The sequence below is a fragment of the Macaca fascicularis genome, chromosome 6, assembly GCF_037993035.2.
Source record: "Macaca fascicularis isolate 582-1 chromosome 6, T2T-MFA8v1.1".
In the NCBI taxonomy this organism is placed as follows: domain Eukaryota; kingdom Metazoa; phylum Chordata; class Mammalia; order Primates; family Cercopithecidae; genus Macaca; species Macaca fascicularis.
Window position 1 is genome coordinate 7,676,267 of NC_088380.1, and position 21,772 is coordinate 7,698,038.

General features: G+C 43.1%; 1 protein-coding gene across 2 annotated transcripts in view; it reads left to right on the forward strand.

Moving 5' to 3' along the window:
- The first annotated feature begins 3,017 nt into the window (after positions 1-3,017).
- ADCY2 (adenylate cyclase 2) overlaps positions 3,018-21,772 on the forward strand; it is a 426,625-nt gene continuing 407,870 nt past the window's right edge. For both annotated transcript variants that reach the window (XR_012413577.1, XM_005556577.5), the window contains exons 1-2: positions 3,018-3,386; positions 17,862-18,059. Coding sequence is in view for 1 of the 2 variants with exons in the window: in XM_005556577.5 (XP_005556634.2) it covers positions 3,177-3,386; positions 17,862-18,059 (408 nt within the window). In the remaining variant the exon portion in view is untranslated. The remainder of the gene's footprint in view (positions 3,387-17,861; positions 18,060-21,772) is intronic.

Sequence of the window (21,772 nt, forward strand, 5' to 3'; positions counted from 1 at the left end):
AAAGCAACGACAGAAGCCCCCATAAAAATAAGCATCAAAACAAAACAAAGATCCAACAAAGCCTCAGAGAAGCCCTGACATATTCTTGATTTGTATATTATTTTCCTTCCAAGTCGTGTGTCTATGATGATGAAATTCAAATTGTAGTGTTCAGGAGGAAAGGAGGAGTAGGAATGTTGATTTTTGTTCCTGTTTCACTTCTTGTAGCCCTACTTTTCAAAGTAAATTGGAAACTATTACAAGGGTCCCAGGATCCCTGTCTTTCCCACCCCCTCATCCTGCCCCCTTCATCCAGCACATGGTAGGTACAAAATGTTAGTTGAATGACTGATGAAAGGATGAGTGAATGAAAAAAACTCAAAAGGGTCAAGGGCAAAATAATTTCCATGTCATTACGTTGTAACAAAGTTTCTTAAACGTCTAAAGACTCCCTTTACCATACAGAGAACATATATATGGTATAGATAATGGATATTTAAAAGATTCCACTTCCCCACTAGGAAGAAGGAAGCAGTAATTAAGCATTTCCTTTTCCTCACGAGTTTTTTGGCTCTTTTAGCATAAACCTAAATGACAGATTATTTATTTTTTTCTTCCCTCTTGAGTGGGCGAAGGCAAACATCAATACAAGGGGTAAAGAAGAAGCAAGGATTGGAGAGAAGACAAATAATTAGTCTGTTGCTAACACAGGAAAGGACTGGAAATGTGCAACTCTGCCCACCCCAGAAAGACCAAGCACACAGCAGGAGGAAGACAGAACCAACACAATAGAAACCGTGTCCAGCTTCCCACTCAACCATGTTTCCTTGGAAGGGATTGGGTTCTGGATATTTATACCGGGGATTCATCAGTGTTGTCTGTCATTGAAGCTTGCTCTCAGAACCTTTAGAAACCTAAAATCTGGGAGTGTAGTAATCACATCCTCAGGTTCACATCAAAGCACTGAGCCAAAGCACCCAGCCCAGTGAGGATTGATGGGAGGGTCTGAGGTTGAAATTACCTGGGTTACAGTCGCAGGAGGGTGTTGGAGTAGGGGTTGAGGCGGCAGTCCACGAACCCAGCAGGGAAGAGATTTTCTTTCTGCTCTTAGGGCAGGATGACCCACCGGTGGGAGGTGAGCCTTGGGACCTACAGGATGCTTCAGGAGGACCCCCTCCTACCCATTGCCTCCTCCTCCACTCCTTGCCTCCAGGTCCTCAGAAGGAGGGAAGTCCAGGGAGCATGGAGCCTGGTGGGGCCGGACCTGATGTCCTGCACGCTGCCCTGAGCCCAGTCTCCCCGGCCACCTCCCTGCCTCCGGTCTGTGTGAGATCTGCGTGAGCTGTGCAGCTCCTGAGCCCTCACCCTTAGGCCCCGTGGGCACTGACTGCTGCTAAAATGAAAACCTCTGGAAGGATCCCGCCTGGGTCTCCGTGCCCGGCCTGGCCCTGTGCTCAGGGTAACACAGCTACCTAACTTACATGCCCTCTGCAGCGAGGAGGACACGACAGCCAGGGAGGCGGGGCATGGGGCCATTCGAGAAGGTTCTAAGGTCTTAGGTGGTGACAAAGGCTGAGTCCTGAGAACTGGTCATCTCCTGGAAGAGATGAAAAGTATATGGAACAGCCCTCTGGGGCTGCCCTCTGGGCTGCTCGCTGGTGGCAGGAGAAGGGAGGGTTCCTGTGCCTTGGATTCTTTAGGGTAAGGCTTTGGGGGAGGAGGTGGGATTTGGGGGCTCTTTGGGCCGGACTACACTCGAACAGCAGGAAACCTCCAGAAGGGTGGGTTCCTTTGGTGATCAGCGATGAAGTCCCTTCAGCCCCCAGGGCGAGGGCCAGCGGCCTCCGCTCCCACGTGTGTCGGGAGGGGACACTGTCCCTGATGACATATGCTCCCAAGGCTCCTGTCGGGTCTCTAGCGCCTCCTGCGTCCAGTCCCCCAAACTCCCAGGGCCCAGCCGCTCTCCCCAGCGCCCCTTTGCCACCATTCCCGCTCGGCAGAGGGGCTCGGCGAGGACCACGACCAGCCACGGGGCACTTCTGTAAACCTGTGTTACCACAGGCTTACATGGCACCTACAAAGTGTGACTGAAGCTGAGCGTGCAGGGCGCAAGGGCGGCTGCACCCCGAGGCCGTGGCGGGGGCTCCCCTTGCAGTCACTGCCGCTTCACTTCCACATGGTGCAGGCCTCCAGTTAGCGTCCTCTGGCGTTTCCGCGCCCTGCCGCCCTTGCAGGGAGCCCCGGCCCTCTCAAAAGCGTGGAGAAGTTGGGGGAGCCCTCAACCCCGCTGCGCTGAGAGGAAGAAGGGCTGGACGGTAAACCCGTGCCCAAGGCGGGGAGGCGGGAAAGGTGGGAAATCCCCTCCAGGGCCCCCAAGAGAGTGAAAAGGAGGGAGTCCCCCGCTGTCCTCTGACCAGCGTACTAAAGGAGGGACCCCCGGGTCCTCTGACCCCGGCTGTGCTCTGTGACTGTGGGGGAGGGTGGGAGCAGGCCCCGCAGCCCGCTAAGGGGTGGGGAACAGGAGGGCGGCAGCCTCCCTGCCCGCTGCCCTTGAGGTACTGGAGAGGAGCTTAGGAGCCCCGCAGTGCTCCGAGCCAGGTGGGGCGGAGGAGTCGGGGGGTGGGACTCCCTCCCTCCACCCCCTAGGCTGTGTTCTCACTTCTTAGTGGGGAGGGCTGTCCCTCCCACCCCACCCACGCTGCACTCCGGATAGGGTAGAGGAGGTGGACGACCCGGTGGCTGAGTGTGGGAGGGCGCCGGGCGAGGACGACCCCTGGCCGGGGCGCAGCGAGAGCTCCCCAAGTCAGCCACTCCCCCCACCGTCCAGCCCCCGCAGTCCCCAGCCTGCAGTCCGGCCGTCGGGTGGGGGCCTACACCGCCCCTGCACAGAGGCCGGCTGAGCGCGGGGCGGGGAGCGGCGGGCGGAGGGCCCTGTGGAACCCGCCCCCTCCCGCGAGGTGGCGGTGGCGGCGGCGGCGCCGGGAGCTGCCCCCGAGGCCGCCGCCCGGCCCCCGCCCGCGCGTCAACGCGCCCAGCCCGGGGCGCCGAGCTCCGCCCGCGCCGGAGGCCCCTGCGCGCAGCTCCGGGCGCCGGCAGCCGGGCCGGCCGAGGCGGCGCGGGGGTGGGACGCGGGCGGTCGCGGCAAGCGGCGCTGCCCGGGCCGGGCGCGCACGGCGGGCGCCCTGTGAGCGGCCCCGATGTGGCAGCAGGCGATGCGGCGCCGCCGCTACCTGCGGGACCGCGCCGAGGAGGCGGCGGGCGGCGGAGACGGGCTGCCGCGGTCCCGGGACTGGCTCTACGAGTCCTACTACTGCATGAGCCAGCAGCACCCGCTCATCGTCTTCCTGCTGCTCATCGTCATGGGCGCCTGCCTCGCCCTGCTCGCCGTCTTCTTCGCGCTCGGGCTGGTGAGTGGCCTCCCCGTGAATCCAGCGCCTCGCCTTCCCCGGCCCCGAGAGGACCCGGGCCAGCCGAGCCGCGTCCCGCTCTGGGCTGCCCCGCGGCCCGCGGCAACCCTTCGGCCCGCGGCTCCCTGCTCCTCCTGCCGGCCCGCAGCCCGGTGGTCTCTGGCAAGGGCTGCGGGCGAGAGAAAAGTTTCCTGGAAAGGCTCTTCCCAAAATAAAGTTGCCGAGGTGTTCACCAGGTGGACGGGCAGGGCGTGTGCTTTTTGCATCTTTGCGCACCGCTGGTAAACTCTGCGCTTTCTGCCGGGCGCCGCTGCCCGCAGGGCTCGAATAGGTCTCCCCAGAATCAGCCCTGGGCTTCCTGGGCGAGTGGCTGTCTCCTGCCCGGTTCCGCTGGCACGGCCCCGCAGCTGGCATTTTAGTTTGGATTGGGCGTTATTCAACTCTGCAGAAAGCCTGCCTTTGGAAAGTGGTTAATGACAAGGAAAATGAAGAAGAAAAATTAAGTATACATCTTTGCCTTTGCTAAAATCATTTAGCCCTTTAGCCCGATAGACAGAAAGTGATGGGGTGTTGACTTGTGAATCTTTCATCTCAGGGTCTACAGTTAAGAAGCGTTTGGGATGGACGGTTGCTTTCTGTTTCTAGAGAAGTAACGTGGTTAGGGTTTTGGACAGGTTATTAAAGTGGATTTCATCACTAGGAGTATAATGCAGCTCAACAGCCAGTTTTGCCAGTTTATATTTTTCCAGCAGAAATCCTTGGCTCTCTCCCTTGAAAAGTGAGGGGAAGTCTGTAGATGGCGATAACTTCCTGTTACTGATCTCTGAGTGTGTGGTTCAAACTTTTGCACTGCCTGTGACATGCATGTGCAGATTTTGTGCGAGGCATCGATTATCCAGCGAGATTTTTTTTTTTTTTTTTTAGTCAGTGGTTGATCTGTGAATGTCTCCACTGGGTGATTTTTTTTTGGCTTAGAATATAAATATGTGCCTATATTTATATGTGTCCACCACCAAAGAAGTGGATTTTGCTTATGTTTCACCATGCATAAAATAGCTGTCCTTGGTATTTGGCAATTTGTTTCGGATATCCAGAGCCAGATGGTGTTCAAATGTTATGCATGGGAAGAATTGTTACCATCATGTTTTTAAAAAATAAAAAAATTTCCCCACACCACTCAATGGTAGCTGTCTACTGATTGAGTTCATTGAGGTAAGAATAGAAAATAGAATGTAGGAGGCCATGAAGTCACAGATCACACACTGGCTCTTGTACTATCAAACCTAGAGCAGAGAGTACCTTTTGATCCCTGTAGTCTAGATATGTGTCCGGAGCAGCCCTCACTCTCTCCACATGGAACCGGCCTTCTATGCTCTCTGGAATGGCATTTTTATTTCTCTTTACTACTTTTAGGAACAAAAAGGACTTGGGGAGAGACTTCTGCTCAGTCTCATGGGCAAGCAGGATCTCTAAAGACATCTACTTATTGTTTTTTACTTGCCAGGAAGAAAAGAAACATCAGAGTTGTCCTTTGGAAATCTGTTCTGCTGGGGCATTTCGGCTTGCCATTCTCTTGAACCTGTAATTCAAACCTGCTCTGGCTTGTTCTCTTCTAAATGGAAAGGAGCAGGTGATGACCTATTTCTAGCAGCATTAATATATTTAAAGACAAGTGTGAAGTTCATGCTTCCCCTGTACACACTACTTGGTTTTCTGTGATAGAGAATTCTAATTTCTTAAACTTGGTTGATGGAGATTCTTGAATGGGTCACTCAGATTTAGCATGATTGGGTTTAAAGTACCCTTCTTTGAACGGTCTTTGCTCTTTATATTTGTGTTTCTATATTCAATTCCTTTATGTTCCTTTTTGCTTGGTGCAACTGTGGGAGTGGTATTCTTTTCACAACGTTATCCAAACATCTTTACTTTTCTTGATAAATCAATCATTTTCATGCTCCTCTTGCCTTCAGCTAAATCATTTTAAGCACGAAGTGGGCATTTCCCACAGCATGGCTGTCACCTATGGTGAGGTCCAGAGAGAGTGAAATGAATCCTGTTCTTGGCCGTACCTAATTCATGGTCTCATGTCTACTATGTGCACCCTTCAAAGAGATGAGCTATGCAGAAATGTTCCAGAATCAGGGGGGGTAACTCAGTCTGGTAGAAAAGCCACCTTCAGGCAGAGACCAGCTGCAGGACCAAGTCGGAAGGAGCTATGCCTAGGAGCAATGTGCCCTGTGTTCTGAAAGTGGACCTGAGTCAGGACTGGGATGATGTTGGGCCCCCAACAGCCTGTTTCTATTTTGATTTTGGAAGCACCATAACCAACATCTCTGCTTTCTAAAACATGTTCTCCATCTAGATAGTCAATGATGGCTGGGGTAGGGACATTTGAAGATAGAATAGGTAGGCTAAGGTAAAGCTGTGTTCGTCTAATTAGAGGTGAGTTCATTTCTTGGGCTGGCAGAGCTTGGTTTCAGAGAGGTCTACCTTGGGAGGTGGGAATGGCTGCTTTGGGACCCTGCCAAGGTTTCCATGCTGGAGCACTTTACTTGAATAGCTGGGCTGCCATGCAATTCAGGAGCTAAGCAGATCTATTTTTGCTGCCTAAAATCTTGGACAGATTCCTTTTTTTCCCCCTGAATCTGCCTGATTTTGATTTCCATTAGACTTTCATCAGTTCTTGTAGAAGTTTGGCAATTTTCTTAAAGCACATCCCTAGCCTCCTAGAGCAAAAAAGCATTTGGACTACAAAATGCTCTTAGCATAATGCTAGTACGTAGAGATTTTTTTTGCTGTATGTAATTGCCTTTGTAGAAGTGATTCGGAATACATACTAAAAAGAAAAAAGCAAGCTTCATTTTGATTTAATATTTCCCTAATTGACATTGTTCACAAAGTGATTTCATTTAATTTCAACCTTTGATCAATTCATGATTCTGCATTGTTGGCCCTAAAATTAAAGTAATCCTCAAAGTTTTATATACCGTAAAAATAAATCCTTGAATTGAAACTTCACAGTCTTGGTTAATTGGTTATTTTCTACATGAAAACAATTAAGTAGTTTTAATCCCATATTTGTGAAGAATTATCTGAAGACATGAAACTCAGTAAATAGAAAATTCAATGGCATGTCTTGAATGTAAATATTGTTTAATAATATGAGTACCAGTTTCTGCTGTTTATCATGGAGAGTATTCATGAAAAATCTGATTTATAATTTTTTCACCATCAGCCTGTTGAGTGCCTACCAAGTGCCAGGAACGACAATAATTCTGGGCATGGGGAACAAAATAAACTTGACCCCTGGCATCAGAAAACTTAGAACTAATGAAATGAAATTTTAAGTCATAAGTCTTATCATGTAACTTGGTTTTTAATTTTTTTCTTGTTCTCATTGTTTTTTCTTTTTCTACTTTGTTTTTTGGAACTGGTTTTTATTACTGAATGCATGAAAACCCTTTTTCAGAATTTAATACTCTCATTTATTATATCCAAAATCAGCCAGCTGTTTTCAAAATTTGCCTGTCAGTGTTAGGAAAGGTTGACATAATTTTTTTTCATTTTGTCAGAATACCAGCTGGCTCTAGCCAGGTTTGTTTTGGCTAAAATTTATGATTAGGAATAGTCAATATTTCAATATAAATGAAAAAATTGTATTCCATAATTTTAAGTCGTCAGATACAGAAATAAAGTAGATATTTGTGTTTTTTAGTATGATACTAAAATAAGAGTATGCACTTTTATTAACTATAAATAGGTAATATATGTGACTGAGAATATGACCCACCTTGCTTCTTTTATGGTGATACAATGAACTAGATATTTAGACCAATAACCAGAAGTATTTTTTATTATGAATCAATTTTCCAACGTCAGATATTTTTTTGAAGGGCAGATTTATCAGAGAGGTTCTTTTATCTGTACATTGAGAAAGAATTTTATTCTTCCAAAACAAATTAACATACCCAATTATTTCTAGAGAGCAACCAACTTTGTTATTCCAGACAATCTTTCAGCACCCCCAGTAGGTGGAAGAATCACCGCCTTCCTTGGGGATTGGAGTATGGGAGGGCAGACAGATGTACCCAATATCCGCTCTAAGGAACAGGAAATTCTGTGCGTGCTTTCTCTAGTTTCATAATTCTGAGTGTGGAAGGGAATAGAGCATGTTCTTAGGTATTGCAGTAAAGGTAGCTAAAGATTCATCTTTTTATGCATTTCTATACACGCAAGAAATCTCACTCTGCAGGTGCTTGTAATTTGCAACCAGTAATTCTCTAAGTCGTTTTAGTTATAATTTACTTGTGCTATAACAAAGGCCATGGAAAAACTGTAATTTTCTGTAGGAAAGATGGTTGCAATTTAGGGGCCTAGCAAGAAAGGGTTTGGAAGCATCCTTTGGATACTGAAATGTGTGGTTAAATATATACATGGCACCTTCCTTTCCTGTTTTAAAAGGACAGTGGAGTGAAATGATTGAGAGCATCTGCTGTGTGGGAATTGTGGCTTTGTCCATTTCCACTTCTGTGACCTTGGGAAAATTGTGTAACCTATGTCTCAGTTTCCTTGTTTGTAAAATGGCATGGTACCTGCCTTGTAAGTTGATGGTCTCAGTTAGTACATGCAAAGTCCTTAGAACAATGCCTGGCATAAAGTAAGCCTCCAGGACTGTTAGCTGTTCCTAGGTCTTCGTAGCTGCCTTTTCACTGTTACTGTGAAAGAATACTGTAGTCACATTGCATTAGAGCCAGAAAGGTGCTCATTCTACAGATGATGATACTGAGACCCTGAGAAGTGAACTCATCTCTTCAAGGTCATGCAACTGCTACGTTGTCACAGGGTCACAGGGCTTTTGACTTTCCCTGGGTAACTTTGCTAGAGAACATTGCAGGTCTAGAATTCCCAGCTCTGGTCTTGGAAAATAGCAGGTTTTCTTGTTGAAATTTCTTACTAATATGAACAGCCTCAATCTTCATTCTGTGTAATGGAGTTAACTTTCAATGCTTTTCTCTTCCAGAGTTAAAGGAATTCCGTCGAGATGCTTCCTCGTAATTAATTCACTGACTTGCTGGCATTATTTATTTTCATTATGCTAAATGTCCCCAGTGTCTTCCCCATCAAGTGGAGCCTTGACTGTGGCTCTGCTTTTATTGTCTGAGAAGTCCTGGCATATGCACCATGGGTGTGAGAATCATTCCTATTAAGCCGTGATTCTTACTGATAATTTAAAACCGAATATTCTACTAAAAATGGAACAACCCTGTTAGAGCTGTGTTGAAGGTGTTTTGTGTGTGATGTATTTCATCAGAAATTGTTAGTGACAGGAGAGTCCCAGCTGGATGCTGGGCATACTCCACTGGTATACGGGTTCTTCCTACCATTTGGTATTGACCTCGAGACAATTCATTGAACCCGACTCATTTCTTCCTTCATTGAGTATTTAGAGCACCTGGGTTGGGGAGGTGGGCGGGGGGCAAGCACCATGATTGACATCACCCTGGAAGGCACTCCACCCTGAACTGGCTCACCCCTGCATGTTGACATGATCCCTTAAATACTGTTGACTGCTTTAGGGCAGGCTATCATCATGATCATTATCATATCTAAGGACCACAAGAGCTGAGGGCATTCACCTCTGACCCTCTCCACTTTCTGGATCTTCCTGAGTGGCTCCCCTAATCTTAAAGTCTCTTCCACATCTCTGTGCCTTATATCCAAACGTTTGGGAGGACAGAAAAGGATTATTAAGTTAGCTCATGGGTTTGGTCCATTTGACAAAATTAAGCCTGTGCTAATTCTTCAGTCCTTTTTTGGTATAAGGATACGATTAAAAAAAAAAAAATTACAAGGGAGAGAATGAAAAGAGGGTTGGGAGAAGACTTCGTTTGTACAGCTGTTTTTGGCAATGTTAGACATAGTTCTTTTGGTTCCCTCTTTTTTCTTCTGCTTATACTTCTGTCTCTAGGAGCCAGACACAGGTGAGAGTGGGGTAGACACAGTAAGAAAAACCTCAACCCAAAAAACCGTTGTGGGCAGCTTTACCAGCTAGTTTTCTGACTCTGCCCAGAGTTCTAGAACAACTGTGCCAAGACAAAGAGAATGAAAACACAGACCTGACCATGGCTCATAGAGATGTGTAAGGCAGATTGTATCTCAGAGTTGAACCAAGTCACTTCTGAAAAGCTTGGTGCTGGAAATGGGAAAGTTCAATTATAGGGCAATTAAAATATGTTGAGTAAATAATTTTTTGCATTTGAAACATATAGACAGAAAGTATAATACTATAGTTTTTTTTAAAATATTGAAATTCTGAAGATTTCTCAAGATGATCATTATTTTCTGGGAGAGTCCTGTGAATAAATCAGGTCTCTAGGGTCATCACCCCATAGAAAGTTCCTGGTAGAAAAGATGGCAGATCAGCACTATTGTAACGGGAGCCCTGACTGCAAGATCTTGGAATTATGAATTCTACCCATTTATATCAATGTCCTTTGCTGTCCCTCAGACATAATGATGCTGGGGTATTGTAGCTAGGACAAGACAGAGCTCAAAGATACTGGTTTTTTATTCCTGTGTGCTTACTCCTAACACTGAATTATATTATGTGTGTATATATATGTGTGTGTGTATGTGTGTGTGGGGGGGAGGGTTTAGTGTCCTGTATTATTTTTTTAGGTGTATACAGAAAACAAGAGTAAATAATTAAAATATCAAGTTACTAATGATATATGGACATTATGAAAGAAATAAAATTTTAGACTAGTCCATTACTAGAATGAATTAAAGTTATTAATATTGAAAATTAAATACGGAGATCAGGTTAACATGAATAAAACAGATAATGAGGAAATCTTAGCACAGTCCAGACATATGGTCAACCTAATGTCTAACTCTTTCCCATCATTGACTTGCAGTGAATTCAAATACATAACCTCCATACTCTTTGGAATTGAATTTTAGGTGCATAAAATAGAATTACTCATTTGATAATTTGATTAATATTTGATTCTCAGGCATAATCCTCATTGATCTCTATGTGGCTCATTTATAGTAAAATAAATTTTCATGAATCCATTTTGAAGTAGAATATCTCTAATAGCAAATTTCTTTCTATATGCTCAACTCATTCCATTCTACTCTCTATCCTCAAATGTAAACTTCATATTGAAATTGAGTTTTATCATTCTTTTACTTGTCTTTTGGCTCATTTTATTATATATAGACACATACATATAAATGATATATATGTGTGGTGTGTTATAGAAATTGAGATTCATTTACCTATTTTTTCCTTGAGGAGAATCAATTGCCACCGATCCATTTCAATTACTTTCTTCACATCCGTCATATATCAAAATTCTACATATGGTTGATTGGTTATGGGCTGTTCTGCACATTGACTAAGTTTTTGTTTTGTTTTGTTTTTATCCTTTCAATGCTACACACACACGCACACACACACACACAGTTACTAAAGCTCTGTAATAAGTATTTTTGATTTATTTATGGGGAGATTGAAACTTCTGCTTCAGTATATTTGATAGTAGTAAGATTGTCTAGTATTTCTAATTTTATTTCTGGGGTCAGTTTCAGTAAGATGTTTTTCTAGGAAGTTTTGCATTTCATCCAAATTCTCAAATTTAACTGCATGCTCATTTTGATAATAATATTCTCCTTTTGATGTTTTACATATGCTTTATTTTTGATTTTTATTTATAATATTGTTTTTATATGCCTTCTTGTATAATCTCACCAGAAGTCTTCTTTTTAGCTTTTTCAAGAACCGTCCTTCTTTGTTTATCTTATCCATTACTTTTCTTGTGTGTGTTTTTATCTTTATTATCTCCTGTTACGTCAGTCAGAACATATTAGATTATGTCATGGAAACAACTCCACAGTCTTCCTGGATTAACACAGCACAACAAAGGTTTATATTTTGCTCAGGATACACGGTAAAGATGAGTCCGTAGAGGGACTCTGCTGGCAGCCCCGTCACTCAGGGATTCAGGATGAAGGAGGGCACATCCCACAACACACTTCTTTCCTCATTGTTGCACCAGAGAAGAAAAGCTTGCTTCCATGTCTAACTACTGGCGATGAACACTTTCCACATGGAAATGACACATCACTTTCATTCATTTTTCATTGGCCAGAGTAAATGTTCTTAGTTGTCTTTGGTTGCTTTAAAAACCACCACAAAACTTAGTGACTGGAAACACCACCATCATATATCTTCCTCCTGAACCTGCAGTTTGGGCACATTTGCCAGTGGTGGCTCTTCCTTGCCCCATGCATTGGCTGGGGTGGTTTGAAGGCTGTGTCTTGAAGGTTTGCTCGCTTCCCTGTCTGGTGGTCATACTGGCTTGCAGCTGAGATTCAGCCGGCACTGCTGGCCAGAACACCTTCATGTGGCCTGTCTACATGATTGCTTGACTTTCTCTTGATATGGGAGCTGGTTTCAAGAATGATCATCCTAAAAGAAAAAGATGGAATTGCATGGCATTTTTATGACCCTGTCTCTCAAGTCAGGGAATTCTGCCATACTCTATTAATTGAGGCATCATGAAGACCCTCTCAGGTGGGTGGTCAGTCCAAGGGGATAGAACCTAACTGAATGTCAAGCATACATGGGATGAAATGTAGATTGCCCCCATGTGTGGAAAATACTATCTGCTATGTTACCTTACATAGCCATGCCAAACTTTCATATGCCTGGAAGAAGGTTGTATCAATTAACTTGTGCTGTGTAACAACTAAAAACTTAACAGATTTGAACTACTCTTTTTTTTAGCTCATAATTGTGTGGGTCAGGTCTTGGGTCTTCTGACCTAGGTTTCTCAGTTCATCTCTGCTGGTCTGTCTCATGTTTGTGTGGTCTACTGGCATGTTAGTTAATCACTGGATTACTCAAAATAGCCACATTTATGTGTGTGGCTAGTTGGCAGGCTGTCCACCATGGCTGTTGAGTGGAGTGCCAGGTCACTCGACTGTCTCCTCTCATTTGGCAGGCTAGCCTGAGCTTCTTTGCATGGAGTTCAGGGGCTTCCAAAGAGCAGGAGGAAAGAGGCAAGCCCTACTGCCCAAGTCTTTGTTCAAGTCATTGCCTGTGCCATGCACCTGCCATTAGATTGGCCAAATGGAGCCACATGGCTAGCGCCGGACTCAGTGTAGAAGAGAATTACACATGGGCGTGGATACAGGGAAGGGGATTATTGCTAGCTGAGATTACAGGCATGCGCCACCATGCCTGGCTAATTTTTGTATTTTTAGTAGAGACAGAGTTTCGTCATGTTGGCCAGGCTGGGCTCTAACTCCTGAACTTGCGTGATCCGCCCACCGCAGCCTCTCAAAGTGCTGAGATTATAGGCATGAGCCACTGTGCCCAGACAGTGGCTATTACTAAAAAGTAAAAAAAGAAACAAAACAAACAAAAAAACCAACCAAAAAAACCCCAAACAAACAAACGATAACAACAAAAACTCAAAAAACAAAAAAACAGATGCTGGTGAGGTTGTGGAGAGAAAGGAACACTTTTACACTGTTGGTGGAGTGTAAATTAGTTCAGCCATTGTGGAAGACAGCGTTACGATTCCTCAAAGACCTAAAGACAGAAATACCATTCGGCCCAGCAATCCCATTACTGAGTATATACCCAAAGGAATCTAAATCATTATATTATAAAGACACATTTATGTGAATATTCATTGCAGCACTATTCACAACAGCAAAGACATGGAATCAACCTAAATGCCCATCAATGGTAGACTGGATAAAGAAAATGTGGTACTTATATACCATGGAATACTATGCAGCCATGAAAAACAAGATCATGTCCATTGCAGGGACATAGATGGAGCTGGAGGCCATTATCCTTAGCAAACTAATGTAGGAATAGGAAATCAAATACTGCATGTTCTCACTTGTAAGTGGGAGCTAAATTATGAGAACACATGGACACATAGAGGGGAACATATAAGTTATCTTATATGTGGTACCTTTTAATTTACATTTTTGTGATGAACTTTTAAGATAAATTATGCTGTGATCAAAGAACATGGGTCTGTGTGATACTTCTTTGAAATCTTTGGAGGTTGCCTGGCACATGATTTTTATAAATATTCCACATGCACTTCAGAAGAATATTCTTCCACCTAATGGTTGCGTGTGGAATTCTGTTTTTCAATTAGGCCAAGATTACTAATTACGATGTTCAAATCCTTTACATCTTTTCTTGTTTGCATTTTTATTTTATTTGCTTGGCCTATCAATAGCAAGATGGGGAGTTGAAATTGTCTGCTCTTAGTACATTAGTTTACTTTTTTCTCTGATTTTGTAAATTTTTGATTTATACATTTTGAGGCTATTTTATTAGTTTTACAGATGTTTAAAGTTATTATAATTGCCTATTTATTCTTTTCACACCTCATGGTAAAATGGAGTATGACTATGTATGTAGATAAGAATAAAAATTGTCTATGTATCTATATGCATATAAAAAAACATATCTCCACACATCCATTTGTAGTCAAATGTTTATCAGAGCTAAAGGCTGATTTCATGTCTCCTAATAATTACTGCCATTTGTGGTACACCTGTGACATATGAAACACCCAGAAGCCACACCAAATCTGGATGACTGCATGTGAAGAAGCTGGCAGAGGGACATTCGGCTTCTCCCACTGAAAAATCACAGCAGGAAGTGATGGAAATCGTTCTACCTTTAGTCTTGCTGACTTCAAAGCATTTCACTAAAATATCATTTTTTTTAAATTAAATAGAAAGGCAATATTTTACATTAGACTGTCCTTTACTACCTACATGCAAAATAGTGCTATTTAACAAAAAGAAAAAGAAAAAGTGCGTTGAAAAGAAAGAAAATACGGATAAGCTGTTACTGCATGGAAAAACATCTAAGAAACAAAGGAGTTGTCACATAAGAAATAAAAGTGATGGGTATTTAATAGGCCTAGCAATTAGAATCCATCTGAAATTACCAGAAAATGCATGGAAAATGAAGGAATAAAATGCTTAGAGTGGAAGGAACCCATTGTCATCACAGTGGATGATACCATAGTTAAAATATCGTGCTTTAAAGGCATTTTCGTACATTTCATTTAGTATGCATTATATGGTAAATTTTATTTTACCTTGTTAAAGCCATTTTTAAAAAGGCATTTTAGTACATTTTAGGTAATATTGAAAGGATTTTAGTACATTTTATTTAGTTTGCATTATATGGTATTTTTTTTCCACAAAGGGAGGAGGGGTTAGGATACATAGGAATATTTAATTGAGATTGATGATGGTTTTAATGTTTTAGTTTGCTTATTTTAAAGTAGTCTGTTTTATATTCTAATATTTGCAAACAACTCAATCAGAACACGGGCCTCGGGGTGTACCTTGCTGACTTCCTTCCTTTCTCCATCTGCTGGGAGATGGACAGGAGAGAGGCGGAGCTGTCATCCTAGGTCTGAGGGTGTCTCTTTATTCCATTGACTTAGCCTTAAGAAAAATGCATGATGCAGGCAGTGAGGCCAGGGAACACTGTGGCCTGTAAGCTCGTACATCCTCTAGCGAATACTCTTCTGTTCTTCCCATGACATCCTCATGCAAGGTTCTTAAAACTTCAGAGTTAGCATTCAAAAGGCAGATACAGAATAAACTGGTGGCTGTTCTCTTCCTTGAAGAGTCTCTGTTTCTCAGTGGGCCCAGGTTTTGCAAAGGTTAGGGTCACAGGCCTCACAAGCAGCAGCTGACTGTCTCAAGCCGTTGGCCATCTGAGCCTCTGGCTCACGCTTTGAGGTGGGGGTGTATGGTCTGAGGCTGACGCTCCTCCTCTGCTGTGCAGAACCCACCTGCTAACGTCACTCACCTGGTGAGGGCAGGCACACCACCAGCCACCGAGGATCATGACCTGGATTAGGACTTCAGAGGTCGAAGTCCTCTTCATAGTTTGCAACTGCATTGTCATAAAGATGTATGTAATCTTTCACCCTAAGAGTTTGTGCTTTTTTGGCTGCTCTCATTTTGAAAGAAATTTAGACATTTTTGCAGGACTCTAAGAGGGTTGTAGGACCCAGACACTGTGCTCACTGTGACTAATGGTGGGAAGTCAACTGCAGCCCCGACAAATCACATCTCAGGGATCTGATTTTTAAAAAAGAGAGAGAGAAAAAATAGAGAGTTTACAATTTAGAGCCAAAATCAAAATCAAGTCTTACATACTTTACCCAGAAAAATAAGACATTGGGTCTCTGTCTTATTGACAGAGAGATCCTTTAAAAGAGAAGCACGGGCAAGCTCTTACAGGTCGTTCCATTTCTCCTCTGCTTCCTGGAAGGGCTATATCACCGTCTTCTTGTTGCCTGCTTTCCTAATTTTCACTTTACAGTCATGCATATTTTTGCACTGTTTTTCAGTCTTTCTGGAGAACTAAGAGCCAGTAAAGTCAATGATTGTTTCGCCCCTGCTGGGGTAATGAAATGACTGGAAAAAAAAAAGTCATACTAGGAAATAGGTTTCCTGATTATTTACTGGTTAGTTTTCTGTCCACAGCTCAGTGAGGTTCATTTGGGGAGGTTTAAATTAAATCAGTTTTCATGGCTCCATGTGTGTAGTGATCGTAATCTCAGATTTGATGTCCTCAGATGACACGCTGTCATGTCCCACGTGTCCATTTGTTCGTGGTGTCTGAGTGCTGGGGAGTGCTCGCAGCCTGGCAGACACCTAATACCCTTTTGCAGTAATTGTAAGCTGTGTCTGAGGGTAAGAGTAATAACTTGGGCACTTAATCATGGATAAAAATAGCAGTGGAGGGAGAGAATAAGAACATCTCATTTGATCTACTTGTTTTCTGCCAATTCTGAAAACACACGTTCTTTTGGCCACAGCAACAACTGGCCCCATTCGGTTGAGCTCGCTGTCTGCTGCAGGACCACAGACCCATAGGTGATCCCTGGGCTGGAGGCCTATCTCCCCCACCAGCTGGACAATGCATGGCAGCCCTTCTCCATGCCTCAGTTTCCTCAACTGTAGAATGGAACTAACACTAGTGCCCTCCACCCTGCCTGCCCCCACCAGGATGGTGGTTGTAAAGATTAAAGAGGTTAATATATGTAAGCCTGCTTAGCACAAGAAGCACTTACTAGCATTTACCATTCTTGTTGTTCCTCTTGCCTCTTTCCCAGGCATCATTTATCACACATAATTGTGGGAGAGAAAGGGAAATGACGTCAGTTAAGGGGGCTTGTATGCTGGCTTTTCCCCTCCTTGGGAACCAGGACTCTGTGTGGATTTTTGGCTGGTCTGCTCTGTTTCCCCATCTCCCTGTGCTTCAGTGCCTGGTATTTGCATGGAGCCATTTCCAGTGTGAAGTTAGAGCTGCCAGTGGGTGGAATGAACCTTGTGCCCACCTGTAAAGAATAGAGATCACCAGACGGACAGTCCCTTTGTAAGTCCCAGATATGGTCCTAGCCGTGTGTTTTTTTTTTTTTTTTTTTTTTAAATAGAAGTGTCTATGGGTATTTCCATAACTAAACACGTTTGGGTGAGGAGTAAAGACCTTACACTGTTTTCCGATCCATAGGAAACGCTGTCCATACCAAGCTTCCAGCGCAGTGTTTTGCAGAAGCTACAGCCTAAGCCCAGGCTTGTGTAATCAAATGAAACATAATGTCTGTATGCGGAGCCGAACTTGTGTAGAATGGAAATAGTGGGTCTTTGTCATGTGGTAAGGAAGAGATAAATAGAAAAAAAAAACTGTGTGCCAAAATAAATGTAAATAAATGCGTTAGTAAGAAGTGAATAATAAATGCCCATTTTCTTTTTGCTTGCTTGTTTCTTTTTGCCATGTTTGTTATTTTATTTTCTCCACCTCTCTTGAGAGAGACATCACAAACATGGCGCCCTCTTCTATGCATTTCTTGCTCCCTCACTTTCCACATTCAGCACTTTCTGACCCTTTTCTATTAACCTATGATCCTGTCAAAACATTAATTGCCATGCATTAAAATAAAAGCTCATCACTTTAAAGACTGAGATAATTAAAAAAAAGTTTTTAAAATAAAACGTTTAAAATCCATTTGGAAGCTAGTTTTCTAAGGCCAGGGTATTTCTGCTCCTTTGATTTAGGGAGGGAAGTTTGTTGTCTTATTTTCTCCTGGCATTAATGTGTTCTTACATTCACTTCTGAATACAATCCAGTTCTGCGTTGATCAGGGAAGATGTAACTTTGATGAGATATTGTTTTTCCTATTTTAAATATCCAACATTGGATTATCTATTTAGAAAAACATGTTTATTTATTATGAAAGTTGAATTTTAAATGTTCAAACTGTTCTACTTTCAAAACAATTTCTTAAACCCAGTATTTTCTGACATTGACAAGTGTTGATAACATTTTAACAACATAAATCATTGGTATCACAGTGTCTCTAAATGGTAACTTTTGCATGTATTTTTTTCTCTCCTCAGGAAGTTGAAGACCATGTGGCGTTTCTAATAACAGTTCCGACCGCCCTGGCGATTTTCTTTGCGATATTTATCCTGGTCTGCATAGAGTCTGTGTTTAAGAAGCTGCTGCGCCTCTTCTCGTTAGTGATATGGATATGCCTTGTTGCCATGGGATACCTGTTCATGTGTTTTGGAGGTACCGTCTCTCCCTGGGACCAGGTAAGGTGTGAAAATATTTTTTGTACTTCTTTTATGTTTTGGTTTGTGACATACTTAGTTCTGTAAACAACTTGGCCTTAAACTATAAAGAGGAGTTCTATAACTGAGAATGGAGTCTAATTTTTAAATTTCTATTTCTAAAATTTATTTTTAATCGACAAATTATAATTGTATGTATTATGGGGTACAATCTATATGTATTTATATCTGTATGTATGTGTATATGTATAGATGTATGTGTATATATATGTGTGTGTATAATTGGATACATATATGTTTAATATAAGATTAAATGAAACTAATTATATGCAACATGTCACTTACATATTTTTTTTTTGGTGAGAAGCTTTAAAATCTACTCTTTAAGCAATTTTGAAATAATACAATACATTATTATTAACTATGGTCAGCATGTCATGCAATAGATCACTATATATTATTCCTCCTGTCTAACTGGAAGTGAAATAAGCCAGGCATAGAGAATGAAGGCTTTTGAAATAGCTGTCTTTGACTCGTGGTCAAAGTCACTCTGTCTCCATTTTAGCAAACCCATCGTGTCACAACCAAGGAGCTGGCCGGGGCCTCATACTGTCACTTGTTTGGGATAGCTGAACTTCAGTTCTGTCCGTAGCCTTGTTTGACATCTCGAACCACAGTTTCGACAGCTCAGTCCTTCTGTTTCCGGAGTGCCTTGTCTAGGCTTCTTATTTCTCCAGGTGACTGCAACCCTCTAGGACTGGTTGTTGTCTTTAAATTCCTTCTCAATTACTAGAATTTTCCTACTTAAAGACCCTTCCTAATTCTGTGACACTGATTTTCCCTCCACATGGTCACAAGCTATTGAAAGGGTGGCTTCGGATACCTACCGAAAAACCCACGTTCGTTCACTTTGCACCGGTTGAGGCTCTGGGCCTCAGGTCATATCCTGAGGAAAGTGTTGTCTAACTATTGGCTTTTTCCATAGTGCTGCTGCTATGTGGGTGGCTGCTCCCAGCGTATTCATCTGACAGCATGATAAACGGTGTGTTGTCTAGGGGACAGGCCTAGGCTGAGATGTGAGCTACTAGCTTAGAGCTTGTCAACCAAGACGTGGAGTTTTCAAGCCATCCAGGGAGAGGGTGACTGAGTAGCTGAGAGGGCTGCCACAGGTTTGGTGGGGACATTGAGAGCCAGGGGTGTGCCAGCAACAGGATCTGGAAAGGAATACAGGGGCCATGATGGGGAGAAGAGAGCCAGTGAGGGTACACTGCTGTAGAGGTGAAACAGGGAGGGTTTCCAGAGGGTGTGGACAGAATGGCTCAAATGCCATATCAGGGGACAGAATACTGTTGGTGTACCTCAGTTGGAAAGAGCCCAAAGACGAGCTTGCCAGTGGGTTCTGTTGGTAAGTAGTCATGTGACCTCTGCCAAGCCATTCTTCTCTTTGTGCCTCCATTTCTTGTGCAAAGGGAGGAAGCTGGACTAAGTGAACTCAAGTTAGTCTTCCTGGCTCTAAGAGGACACGCATAGTGGACACAAGACCTGGCGGGAGCCATCATCTCTCCTTCATCACTCTCCCACTAGAGCCCCTTGGAGGGCTGGGCACAGGCCCCCATGCTCTGCTTGGCTTCTTCCTCTCCCTCACACTCCCCGCTCTCTTCTTCACCCTCTGTGCTACCGATGCCATTTACACTCTGTCCTTCCCCACTCAATTAGAAATCCTGGCTAATACCATTAGACAAAATACTACGTAACAGTAAGGTAAACATGCGAGGGAGAAAGAAAATTCTAATTATCTGCAGATGACCATACTATCTATACAAATAAACTGGGAGTCACAGATCAACTCACAGAACTCATAAGAGAGCCCACCACGACTGCAGGATCAACATAAAAACAATAGTATTCTTGTGCATCAACCCTGAACACTTATAAAAGGTAATTTTTAAAATTACCGTTTAAACATTTTCTTCCCCAGCAGCCTGGACATCCTGTTGCAGGCATACTGGTGCCCAGGTAATGTAAATAGGAGAACAGTTAAGATTCTGCTGGTCTGTTGCCTGAATCTGATGGTCTCTCCTTGCACCAAAGCCATCTTGTTTTAATGTTACAGGTTTCTAAGAAGACTTACTATCTGGAAGGCCAAGTCCCTCCTCCTTGTTCAGAATGTTTTTAGCTCACTTTTTCTTACAAATCAGTTTGTCATGTTCAATGAAAAGTCCATTTGGGTTCTGGATTTAAATTATCTTGAATTTCTAAATTTTTGTTATGAAAGATATTTAAAGCCTAAGAATTAATAAGAGGGTAGTATAGAAAACATCCAGAAATATGCTCTTTTTGTGTTTAGTCTTTTCATCAAATGGCATGGCGTGTCTCTCAAAGAATTCTGATTACTTTTTGTGTCCTCCAGAGACTCTATTTTCTTTATAAAATCAATAATAATTTTCCTTAGACACAATCTTAGGTACCTAAGGTCTTTTTGCTGTTTTATAAACGGAATTTTTAAAATTACCTTTTCTAATTGGTCAGTGTTGATATATGAGAATACTGTTGTTTTTATGTTGACCTTACAGTGTCAGTGGGCTCTTCTGAGTTCTATGAGTTGATCTGAGACTCTCAATTTATTTGTATAGGTAGTGTGGTCATCTGCAGATAATTAGAACTTTCTTTCTCCCTTTCATATCCTCAATTTACCTTATTCTGATGTAGTATTTTGTCTAATTATTTTAGCCTGGATTTCTAATGCAGTGTGGAAGGACAGGGTGTAAGTGGCATCAGATGTTTAACTTGATGGGAACATGGAAGATTCCAGTAATATAATGTTTGCTTTATCATTGTTACTATTTTTAATAGAACCAACTAATCAGGATAAGGTCCTTTTGTCTGTGTTCTTGTCCACAAGTTGCATGTCCTTAGAACGATTTTCCTGACTCCCATCTGTCACTTCGTAAGGGAACATCACTCACCTGGCTTCAGTGTTTCCATGGCACTTAGGGTGACTTACAGAACCATAAATTATAGGACACACCCCTCTCTTTGTTTATTGATTGTCTGCTGCTGGAACATAAGCTTCTGGGCAGGGATGTGACTGTCTCTCCAGTGTCCTATCCTTGCCCTTAGCAGAATGCTGTCCAGCCATTGGCAGCCAGTAGCTACTCATTTGATTATGTTCATTGACAGATGACTGTATTTTCATCTTCAGGATTGTTGTTGTTATTGTTTGTATTTTAACCTGTTTTTATTGTTGTTGTTTTATAACATGTATTTTTTTTTTTTGACACTATCTGCTTGCTTTTAAAGATCTCTCCAAGGATCATAAACATGCTTGTTTCATAGTCATTTTCTCAAGACTGACTCCTCTCAGGTGTTGAATTTGTTGGCCAAATTTCTCGGTTTTAGCTGTCCCTGTGTACCTTGACATTTTTGCTTTTACGTACATCTTGAATTGGAATATATTCACCTCTGCCCCTAATATAACCCTAACCATTCTGTGGTTGTCTTTCCCATGCCACTGGGGCCCTGGATCGTGAGTGTATATGAGGCTCAGCCCGGGTGTTCCATGTTAATTTTGCAGGTTTGGAGGCCAGCTCAACCCGTGACCTGGGGATGTTTCTGGGAGGTGCACAGCTGTGTCTGCTCAGTCCTCTCACCCAGGGCATGATGCTCCGAAAAGGCCACAGCCAGGCTCAGTGGCTGCAGCTATTTTTGGCCACTATTCCTAAGTCAGGAGCAAT